The 11,513-nt window shown below is 42.3% G+C and overlaps 1 protein-coding gene across 1 annotated transcript in view; it reads left to right on the top strand.

The window, feature by feature from the left end:
- NALF1 (NALCN channel auxiliary factor 1) overlaps nt 1-3,423 on the top strand; it is a 529,324-nt gene extending 525,901 nt beyond the window's left edge. The window contains exon 3 of the mRNA XM_087814235.1: nt 3,128-3,423. Coding sequence (XP_087670361.1) covers nt 3,128-3,423 — 296 coding nt within the window. The remainder of the gene's footprint in view (nt 1-3,127) is intronic.
- The last annotated feature ends 8,090 nt before the right edge of the window (nt 3,424-11,513 follow it).

The following is an 11,513-nucleotide window of genomic DNA, read 5'->3' on the forward strand; positions in this document are numbered from 1 at the left end:
AAAGGAGGCCTGTATAGGATACAGGAAACGGGAAGGCCACAGGAGAGAGCCAGCGACACCCCCAAGAGGGTGGCTGCTTAGGGTTTTCAGGCCGGGAGCTATGCACTGGGCATAAAATCAGCCGGTCTGGATGGTAAAAGGCTCCAGGAGATATTCCTTCAGGGAGAGAGAACTGATAGAACACCTGACTCCACTGAAACAATGGTAAAGTATTTGGGATTGAATTAGTAAGTACATAGGAAACTGTAAGATACTAGCTCTAGGAAAAACAAAGTAGTTTAGGAATGGAAAACTAAAGTTTACTACTTGGCTGAGTTAAGAATTGTGTTTACAACATTGTAATAAAACAATGACTGTGGAGCTCACTACCAGCACGGAATGGGGGCAGGATGGTATGAAGGGGATCGTAGGGCCCGGAGGAGGCGAAAGAATGAATGTTTTATCCCCACCTGCGAAATGAAAACTAAAGAAAAGCACAAAGCAGGTTAGTTATAAAAGTGGAGCTAAATACAGAAACAGCTAAAAGGGTCGCAAATAATTGCTTCTGAGAAGAAGGAACTCAGGATGGGGGAGGTGGAGGAATTTTATTTTTATTCTTTTGTATAATGTCTTGTGGAATTATTTGCTTATGAAGATACATGCATGTGTAAGTCTGAATAAAAACTCTTATTAAAAAGATGTACAGCAGAAATAGATTATTCATTCTGTCAGTCAAATAGAAGACTACATATATTGGCCTGAAGGAACAGCCTTATCCTTTCTGAAATGACTTTAGTTATAAATCAGCAATGTAGCTGTTGAGCAAACCTGGAAGAGGGTCTTATTTGGGTGACATTGTTAAACATTTCCTGACTGTTGACATTCTAAAATGTTGATCTAACTGACCTTTAGATTTATATTCTTATAATCTTAACTATAAACTCTCTTTTTCATAGAATATAATTTTGGAAAGCTTATGCTTCAATAAATGATTAATCTACCAGGGAATTATCTTATATAAGAAAATATCATACAATAAAAATGTCACAGCTGCAGACCTCATTAATTCAGTTTTTTTTCCATATTCTATCTAGGCGAAGGTGAAGTTTACCTTTGAATGCCTAAGAAGAAATGAATATTGTAAGCATCATTACAAGGATATCTTGGTCATTTTTTTCAAAGAAACTGAATATTGCAGTGTATAATATATCATTTAATAGATTCTTTTTTATCAAATAAATATATATTGAGTTTATTCATGTAATAAATGCTTGTTAAGTATCTGTTTTGTTCAGGTATTCTGCAACACATGGGAAAAGAACACAAAGCTGAAAATACATAGTTCTTGCTTTTAGGTTGACAGACGAGTAAGGAAATTGACATGAAAATGAGCAATTGCGAGTAAAAGAAATAATAATAGTTGCTCTATTGAAGTCTCAGAAAATGCATTCGCAGCCCAGGCAGGCTCCACACTGGGAATTTCCTGTGAGCTTAACTTGAAGGATAAATGAGAGTAGGTGTATGAGTTGATGGAGAATGTCCCAGGAAGGAAAAGCAGCTTGGACGGTGATACAGACGTGGGTGAACCTACCGCGTGTTCTAGAAGAGGCAGGAGTTCAGGATAGCTGGATGGGTGAGCAATGAGCCTGGAGACAGAGGAAAGAATGTTTTAGATTTTATTATTTATGTGGAGTCATGAGCCGCTATTAATAACTATTATTATTAACAGTAGCCAAATTTTTAAGTTATATTTCTGTGCAAGGCACTGAGCCAAGCACTTTACATAAAAAATATTATTTAACCCTTCTAATTACTCCATCCTGTTTTCAGTTTTTTCAAGCTTGAGTGTAATATAATAAAATTTGTGTAGAAATTTCACTCTTACACTTTGAAAAAATGTTTGTCAAGTGGAAAAAGATGAGATACAAAATGGCTTATGCAACAACATAAAAACATTGTATATATGTATAGCATAGCAGGGTTGCTTTATTCTTTTTTTTAAATCCTAACCCAAGGATATGTTTCTGTTGATTTGAGAGAGAGAAGGAGAGAGAGAGAAACACTCATGTGACTGAAACATCAGTTGGTTGCCTCCCTTAGGTGCCCCGTCTGGGGATGGAACCGGGCCCCTAGGTGTGCCCTGGCTGGGAGCCGGGCCCTCACCCTCTCCTGTGCACCAGACAACGCTCCAACCGGCTGAGCCTCCTGGCAGTGCACCAGCTGTTCTATTCTTTTCACCACTTTGAAAGTTTTAGAGCTATTCATCTATCAATTTTAAAATAAGAACAGTGTGTCCTTTTAGAGGAAGAAGGAGAAGGAGAAGGGAGAAAGAGAGATGCTCTCCTGGAGGGACTAAAAAAGAGAGATAGTGCGAGAGCGAGGGTGTGAGGTAGACAGGTATTCGCTGAAAGGCGGTGCCAGAGGGAGAAGAGGCTGGAAGGGGACACCACCAGAAACAGAGAGACTTGCCCATGTAGTGGTCCAGGCAAAAGGCACTAAGTGCATTTATATTACTCATCTCATTTAAGCCTCAGATGGTCCCATTAGGCAGCCATCCACAGAATAGCAGGTGGAAGAATAAAAGAAATATTTAGAAAATAAAAGGAAATGGTCACCCGTTGGATGTATAGATGGTTATGCCCCCCCCCCCCCCCCCCCACGGGGATAGAAGGCATGGCGAGGCTCAGGAGAGGAAGTGATTTGGAAACATGGTTCCTAGAGCTGTGATATTTTGAGCGGTTGGTTACTTCCTTTAGCGTAACTAGTTGATGTTACTTTATGAATTATATTAAGTAATCATGTTCCTGTTAAAGAAAAAGGCCGGTTGCATGTCCCCGGTCACCACGTTGATGCAGAACCTCCGGTTCTGATTCTGACCTAAATGACCTCTTTTATTCTATATTGCTCACCACCCAGAGCTTTCGTGGTGTGACCCCCAGGGATATAAAAAGAACGCAGGGGCTTAAAGGCCCGGCTTGAGAGGATGGCTGGCTGCTCACCCAGACTGCCTGCACTTTCCTTCCCTTTACCACTGAGGAACCGCTCGCTCGGTCACAGTGGGGATCAGAGCAGCTAGAGCACAGCCTCTGCCACGCGCTCGCCCCGCGCCCGCCTTGCCCGCTAACCCTGCGCTCTCTTGGTCCCGCAGGGCTCTACGAGACCTTCCTCCGCAGTGACAGAGACGAGCCAGAATGCTGTGACGTCAGGAGGGGACCGCAGTCTCGCCGCCCACCCCCAGGCACGGTGGGGGGCGGGGGCTCCTGCCACAGGACGTCGCTCGCGGTCTCCTCGGCCCCAAGGCTGTGCCACGGCAGACTCAGGCTGTGCGTGCTGGTTCTCATGCTCTTGCACACGGTCCTCACGGCCTCGGCGGCGCAGAACAGCTCGGCGCTGGGCCTGGGCGGCCTGCGCGCGCTGGAGGACGGCTCGCCCCGCGAGGAGTGAGGCGCGGGCCGGGCGCCCCCCGCGCCCCGGGCGCCCCCGCGCCGCAGGCCGGGTGCTTGACCCTCGGACCGCTCCTCGCAAGGCCTGCAGGGCGGCGCTGGAAACCACGGGCCCGAGCCCCCACCAGGACCCCCACACGGCTTTTTACCGACCGAAAGGCTGCCCAGGGACTTCGGTTTCTCACACCATTTTATACACTGTGTTTTACTGTTTGGAGGTTTCATTTGCTTTGGTTTGGGTTTGGGTTGATATGTTCGTTTATTTTATTTTATTTTTTTGCACTTGTTGATACAGGATTTGTTTGGGGGGATGCTTTCTCAGAGGTAAACTGAGTCTTTCCCTGTCTCTCTCTATTTCTAGTCATCGTGTGTGTTCATCAGATAGCTCTGTCTCTATGTCCTGTCAGTTTCTATTAGAGGAATGATTGCTATGACCTCATGGTGTAGCAAAAAACAAACAAAAAAAATCATAAAAAAGACAAAAAAAAGAAAAAAAGGAAACAAAAAATTTACAAAAAAAAAATCCCCGGACTTTCCTCGCAGCCTCGGGCAGCGGCGCCCTCCGGCCCCTCCCGCCCCGCCCGCCCCCACCGCGTCCCCGCTTCTGTCCCGCAGCCACCGGAGCCGCCGCCGACCCGCAGGGGAGCGGACCGGGGTCCTTCCCCGCGGACAAACCGGGCTCCCCACGCCAGGCGGAATCAGACCGTTTAACACATTTTTATGTTGAAAACAAAATAAAAGCAAAGCAAACCACCACGCACTATGTTGCTCCAGCTCCCATCCCCCAGGGCCCCCCAGCCCTCCCTCCCTGGTCTGGGGGCTCCCGCGGCCGCCTGGACCCAGAAAGAGAAGGGGCAGAGAGCCCCCCTGCAGGGCGGGCCTCCCCCCGACTCCGTCCTGGCCTTTGCAGCGGGAGCAGGCAGGTGGAGAGCAGGGATCCGGGCTCCCGGGGAAGCCCCCCTTCATTGTGGGGGGACAGCAGAGATGCTGCAGCTCCCGCAGCAGGCGAACAGCCACAGTTTTACTCCAGTATCTCCCCAACATGCGGTTTTAAATTATCCCAGGTATAAAGTATATGCAATCCTGCATTCTCACCCAAAAAAGGAACCTTTAAAGAGAAAATAGGTTAGCCATTTCCATTCCAGTGCAAAAACTGTGTCACTCTCACATGCTCTAGGTAGTTGACGGAAAGAGGGGAAATCTGATTGCTCTGTTTGTATTTTTTCTTTTTTGTGGGAACATTTCACCCGCTGAGTGTCTATGAATTTGCTTTATAAAAAAAAAAAAAGGCTTTTATGAGTTTACAGTAGAATCAGTGGAAGGAAGAGTTAATAAGGGCTGTTTTTAAAAAAACAAACAAACAAAACAAATAATTAAAAAAAAAAACACTTTACATTCCTTCCTATTCTCTAACTACACTCGGGAAGTGCACTTCAGATATGTTTGCTGTGTAGCTGGGAGATGAAGGAAAACCATAGAAGAGGTCCCCTTAGCGAACAAAATTTAGTTATTAACTTTATAGCTATGAAATTCCCCCAGGCATTTGTTTTCGTTCAAACAAACTTTAATCTCTGCATCATACTTAACCCTGCGACATGCGTACAGTATGCATATTTTGTTTTGAATAAAAAAATGTTTTGTTCCAGTCTGTTAAGAGTATTCAAAAATAATAAAGGTATTGCTTAATAAAATTGCTAGAATTGTTTAGCAGTACATGCACAAATATTTTACTAGCTTCTTTGTTTTAATAGTGTTTTGTTGAGACTGAAAATCCTAAAATGGTCTGCGCAAATACAAAAAGAAACCACCAAAAATGCAAAATTTTCTAGTTTTTGTTCCTTTTTAAAAATTATTTTTATACAAATGCAAACACATTCACGTGTGCACACACATCACAGATGCACACACATACAAAAACATGATAGTTTTGATTTAAGAAATATGGTGTTATTTCTAGGGACACAAGTGGGTGGGAAGTGGCTGGGAGTGGGCTTTAAATTCTCACCAATGTAGAAATGAACATTTTTAAAAGCCTAACTAGAGGTGGAATATAGGTTTCAGTGGAGTTCGGGGAGGAGGAAAGTGAGGGGGGCAATGGAATGAAGGGCGAAGGCGTGAGTGATTGTTACTGGAGAATTGCATGGTGGAATTTCTCCATTGCTAGTGGGAGTGGGGTTCTTATGATATCTTGAGAAAAAGAATTTTCTAAGACTCACAAGAGAGAATGAGTGATTTTTATTTGTGTAGAGTTATATTCCTGGGTTTGAAAAGTCCCATTTCCCTCAGACCGTTCCTGACAAATGTGCAGCTGTGGATTCAGCAGAGCTAGAAGCAAAACTAGTGCCCAGAGTTCCCGTTCCGTGGTGGAATTAAGTCCAGCCGAGCATCAGGCTAGTTGTAGCCCACTAGTCCATCGTGTGGGGTCCCCGTGGATGTGGGCCATGTGGCGAGGACAGCGTGAGAGCACCCCCCCAGAAACGAGAGTCCCAAGAGAGCAAGAGAGAGGAATTCTTTTGTTTGGAAGTTTCAGTATCAGATCTTTCCAGGCTTGCAGTGGCCACACCTACTCTGGCCAATGACTTGTTCCCAGGTATGACCGACAGGTAAGCATCTAATGTCCAGCCTTTCCTCTACTCCTTTCAAGTTAATTAATGACCAGGTTATTACAATAGTATCAAGGTGACTCATGAGGAAGATCTTAGTAGGTGAGCTCTTGTTCAACTGACCTCTTAAGGACTTTAAGTCATATGGCCAAGAAGAAGTTTGTTATGACCTTTATCTGCCTCTGCTGTGCAAACGCCACTTTGAAGTGTATTTTTCAATGTCCCTTATGCTTCTGTTGTGCTGAGACATTTCCATTCTTTCAGAAAACTGACACATCAACACGTGTACAAGTCCCACCTACTCATGATAAGACATTGGGCAAAACAATGAAAACCCGCATTCCTTAACAAACAAGGTTTCGTTTTCTCTTAATATCTTTTACAACTGGTTAAAGCTCTTTTCCAATATAAGAGGACTGGGAGGTTCCACTTAGCACGTTTTAGCTTTAATTTGGGAAGGATGGCCACCAAAAGAGGGAAAACAAAAACCACCGCTGCTTTACATGAGAAGTAAGCTCTCCAAAAGACCATTTCAAGACCTGGGAGAAACAATAGTGTTCATTATAAATAAACTATAATTTAAGTGAGGAACCAACCTCGAGAGAGAAGGGAAATGAGTTCTTTCTCTCCAACAAGTCAGCCAGCGTTGGAACAGTCTGTAACTCCGGCAGGATATTTTTCCTGTCATATACATGTATTCTTCTAATGTGAGGATGGTCTCACTGCCTAGTACTTATTGTCAAAAATGTGGAAGCACGCCTCTGTATTTCCCTGGCACACTGAGCTAAAGCAGCTTTTCCTGGGGTCAGCTAAAGGATCCAAATAGGCAATGACTCCTTTACAAAGTCAAGGAACAGCCACTGAAGATGTAAATCTCATCACCCTCAATTGATCTTTGTAGCCGTTTTCCTACTTGATAACACGCTTGATGTACATATATTAATCCTCACGAAAAAAATTAGGCCCTGCATCTTTGTAAACACCATCCTGTTCCATTTTTCTCATGATGGATAGTCATTGCATCCTGGGTAATGAATTATGATATTAAAACAATTATTTTTTTAAATATATTTTTAGAGATAGAGGAAGGGAGAGGGATAGAAAGACAGAAACATCGATGAAAGACAAACATCATTGAATGGCTGCCTCCTGCATGCCCCACTGGGGGTCGAGCCGGAAACCCAGGCATGTGCCCTGACCAGGAATCAAATCACGGCCGCTTGGTTCCACTAATTTATTACAGTGACTCACACAGAAATATTCTTTTCTAAATGACAGGAAAACTGTCCAATGGAGAAAAGTACTAGGATAAATACTCTTATAAGAGTACATTTAAAGATGCAGCCCTGGCAGGTGTGGCCACTTGGTTGGACTTTGTCCTGTGCACTGGGAGGTGGTGAGTTCAATGCCTGGCCAGGGCACGTGCCCAGGGCTTGGGCTCGGCCGCGGGTAGGTGTGTGCAGGAGGCCGCAGATTGATGTTTCCTTCTCACATTGATGTTTCTCTCTCTCTCTCCCTCTCCCTTCTTCTCTCTCTAAAAATCAATAAAACATCTTTTTTGAAAAAGGTGCAAATTATGACGGCTTTTTTTAGAACTAGAAGTTTGGATTTACACATATTGTAATAAAATATAGAAAATTGACTTTCAAATTTTTATTTTTTAAAAAGTCATACATTTCCACTGAAATAAAAATTTAACCACCACAGAAATCCAATTTTATTGCACATGTGTCTTTAAAGAATTCTTGAGACATTTTTATTTTTATATTTTTATGGAGAAATACCATCTTAATAAGGCTCTAGCTGTCCTTCTCAATACCCACAACACCCTACAACACCACTGATTTTGTGTTTATCTGAATACTTTGAAAACTATACAATTGCAGCACTACTGCTTTAAATGGGCAGGTATATTTTAAAAGATCTAAGGCTAAAGAAAATACATCCTTTTCTTGAATTTTATATACCAGTGCCATTACAAATAGCTAAACCCAGCAAAATATTTACCATGTCAAATCAGCATGGGATTTCATTCATAGAAACAGATAAACATCAGTTTTTTTTCCTTCTTTTCCTTGTGAAGATAGCCAAACAATTTATCTTCTATTTATCCCTAGGGTTTCCTGAAAGGTGAGTATAAAGTGAAATTTATTTTTCTGCAACATTAGAGGAAAAATGATGAAGCTTGGGTACAATATTATTTGTATCCCTGTCACAACATCCCGGGTACTCTCAGTGCGCGTCATGTGAGAAGGCAACACTCCATCTGCAACACTCCATCCCTTCGATGGCTTTACCCTGATTGCTGAAGCTCTTCTCCTGGAGAGGGTTCAGCATCATCCTGAAGCTGCAATCAAGCTCAACTCAGCACAAGAGGTGGCGGAGCGGGACGACGTTTCTCTTTTAAATCACATGATGAACACCAATAAAATGTCTGGGTAATAAAAATGTGTTTTATGGTATTCAAAGGTATCATTATATACATTTATTTTCTTTTTTATTTATTGTCATTTTCAGAAAGTGGGGGGGAAAGCTGAAGATTAAAATCAACACCTGCCCGGCCGGTGTGGTTCAGTGGTTGAGTATTGACCTATGAACCAGAAGGTCATGGTTTGATTCCTGCTCAGGGCACATGCCCGGGTTGTGGGTTTGATCCCCAGTAGGGGGAGCTTGCAGGAGGCAGCCGATCGATATTTCTCTTTCACCACTGATGTTTCTCTTTCTTTCTCCCTCTCTTTTCCTCTCTCTGAAATCAATAAAAACATATTTTTAAGTAAATAAATAAATAAAATCAACACCTAATGCTTTTCCTTTGAGATTATGTATATCTCACATTCCATTATTAGTTTATATAAAACAGATATATAAACTGCCTACATTCGTGAGTTTCTTTCATTTATTGGAAAAAAATTTACTGAGAAACCTCCATGTCACTGGAACTAAGCTAGGCTTTGGAGAAACATACAAAAGAAGTGTTTTTGGTCTTTCAGGAGTTCCTTAGACCATTATGGGATATACTATTATAATGCAGAGAGATAAGTCAAGAGCATGGCACATTTAGAGTACTCTTGAAGCATTTAACTCTAATTGGCAGAAGTTAAAGTTTCACAGATAAAGTGACATCTTAATAATCACATAGGAGTTCAGCAAGCAAAAGACAGACAGAAATCGTGGCCATGTGCAAAGACACAGAAGTCAAAGGGACCCTCGTGCAGTTCACAGAGAATTGCAGAGAGCCTCATGGCTGGAGAGAGAAGAGGCTGGTCCCCCAACCCGGCTAGAAATTTGGATTTGACCCTCAAAGTAAGAGAAAGCCATTAGAGGAATTTTTAAAAAAATAATACTGCATAACGGACTTTATGCATTTTAAATTTTTCCCGTGGCCGCAGTACAGAGCACAGGTGAAGGAAGTAAGGCACGAAAGGATTGTAATGCTGGTGAGAAATAATGAGAATCTGAACAAATGCAGCAGCAAACGACACAGAGAAAAAGGGTGAATTTGAGCAATGTTATGATGTAAAATTAATGGGGCTTGAAATTTTTCTGAACATGAGTGATAAAGACAAGGAAAGAACAAAGATACATAAAAGGGAATTTCAGTCTTCCAGCGTGGCCATTCATCAAACCAAGAACCCAGGAAGAACAGAGCTGGGACCGTGGACAACCTGTGCCATTTAGAAATACGAGCAGGCATCCTGGGGAACTACCTCAAGACAGTGTGATATATTCTTTCAGCTTGGATCACACTAGCTGTTCTAAAAAATAGACAACAAAGTGTCAACAGCTTAGCACAACGGATGTTTACTTTTCTCTCTCTAACATCCTGTGGGTGCCTCTCCTGCAGTTAATTCAAACACCCTGGGCCCTGTCTGTGTCTGTATCAGTGCAGATGAAGGGAGAGTGTGGGAAAGGTACATCAGCTTTCTAAATATGACAATGAATAAAGCTTTGGAAAATAAGCTGTCTGGTGGAAGATGAGTAATGTGGGATCCGTATTGCTTAGAAGAACAAAGAAGGCTAAAGGGAGACATCACTTTTCTATAAGCATCTGTCAGGGTCAGGCACTTTCACAATTAATTTCTGGTTCTTACAACAAACCTGCATAAAAGCTGTGTTTTTTGTTTGTTTGTTTGTTTGTATTTTTATTCTCACCCGAGGATATTTTTTCTATTGCTTTTTCAGAGAGATTGGAAGGGAGAGAGAGAGAGAGAAAGAGAGAGAGAGAAAGATCGATGAGAGAGAGACACATCGATTGGTTGCCTCCCGCACTCAACCTGACCATGGGCCAGGGATTGAGCCTGCAACCTAAAAGCCGTTTTTAACCTCAATTTTTGGAGGAAGTGCAAGCCTCAGAGAGAGTGTGACCAACTCTGATTGGCAGGTGTTCAAGTTTTACAGATAAAGTGACATCTTAATAATCAAATAAGAGTTCAGCAAACAAAGGACAGACAGAAATTGCCGTCATGTGCAAAGACGCAGAAGCCAAAGGGATCTTCTTGCAGTGTGTGGAGAACTGCAGAGAGCCTCGTGGCTGGAGAGAGGAGAGGCAACTTCACACAAGCAGGAAACACCTTTGCTCGGATGCAAGTGAGATTTTTCTAATGCCAGGACTGTTCTTATTCCCCTTACAGGAAATTTAATACAATCCTGCTTGCCTGAATCTGGGTAGAGACCAGAATAAATACAATTTCTTAAAATTCAATGTTAGCCTTACATAACAGAAAGAAATTGCATTGTGACTTGTTGAAAATATAAGAGAAATGCAGTAAAATTGTCTGGGGTTGCCATTTTTCCATTCTTGGTTTTTTGGTCCTAAAAGTTAGTGGTTTTAAAAAGTGTTCTATCCACAGATTGATAGTTACCAAACTCTTAGAATAAAAGTTTGGGTTCAATACTGAGTAAGTATGATCATATCACATGGCTGTGGAATTCCCAAGAAAATCAGGTGACATGAATTGAAATACACCACCATGGCCCCGGCCAGTGTGGCTCAGTTGGTTTAGCATCGTCCCGTGCACCGAGACTTCACCGGCTCCATTCATATCAGGGCACATGCCCAGGTTGCCCACTACATCCCCGGTAGGGGGCTTGCAGGAGGCAATCAATTAATGTTTCACTCTCTCATCAATGCTTCTCTGTCTCCCTCTCCCTTTCTCTCTCTCTCAAATCAATAAAAACATATATTTTTGAAAAAGAAAGAAATACACCACCATAGTGCTTAGGAGGGGGGGATTAGAGGACATCTGTAATACAGTCAACAATTAAAACAAAACAAACAAATAGAAAGCTCCAAAGACATCAAAAATAAAGGGCAATTATACCAAAATTCCTTTTTTTCAACCTAATGAATAATGGCTGGATAGGTCAATATTGATTAATATTTCTGTATATGAGCCTCTCAATAAAAGACCAAACAAACCAAAAAGAATAATCATTAATTTATGTGTATACAAATGTGGATATACCTGTATAATTTATGTTGAATGAC

Source organism: Miniopterus natalensis, chromosome 2 (genome assembly GCF_054644295.1).
Source record: "Miniopterus natalensis isolate mMinNat1 chromosome 2, mMinNat1.hap1, whole genome shotgun sequence".
Lineage (NCBI taxonomy): Eukaryota > Metazoa > Chordata > Mammalia > Chiroptera > Miniopteridae > Miniopterus > Miniopterus natalensis.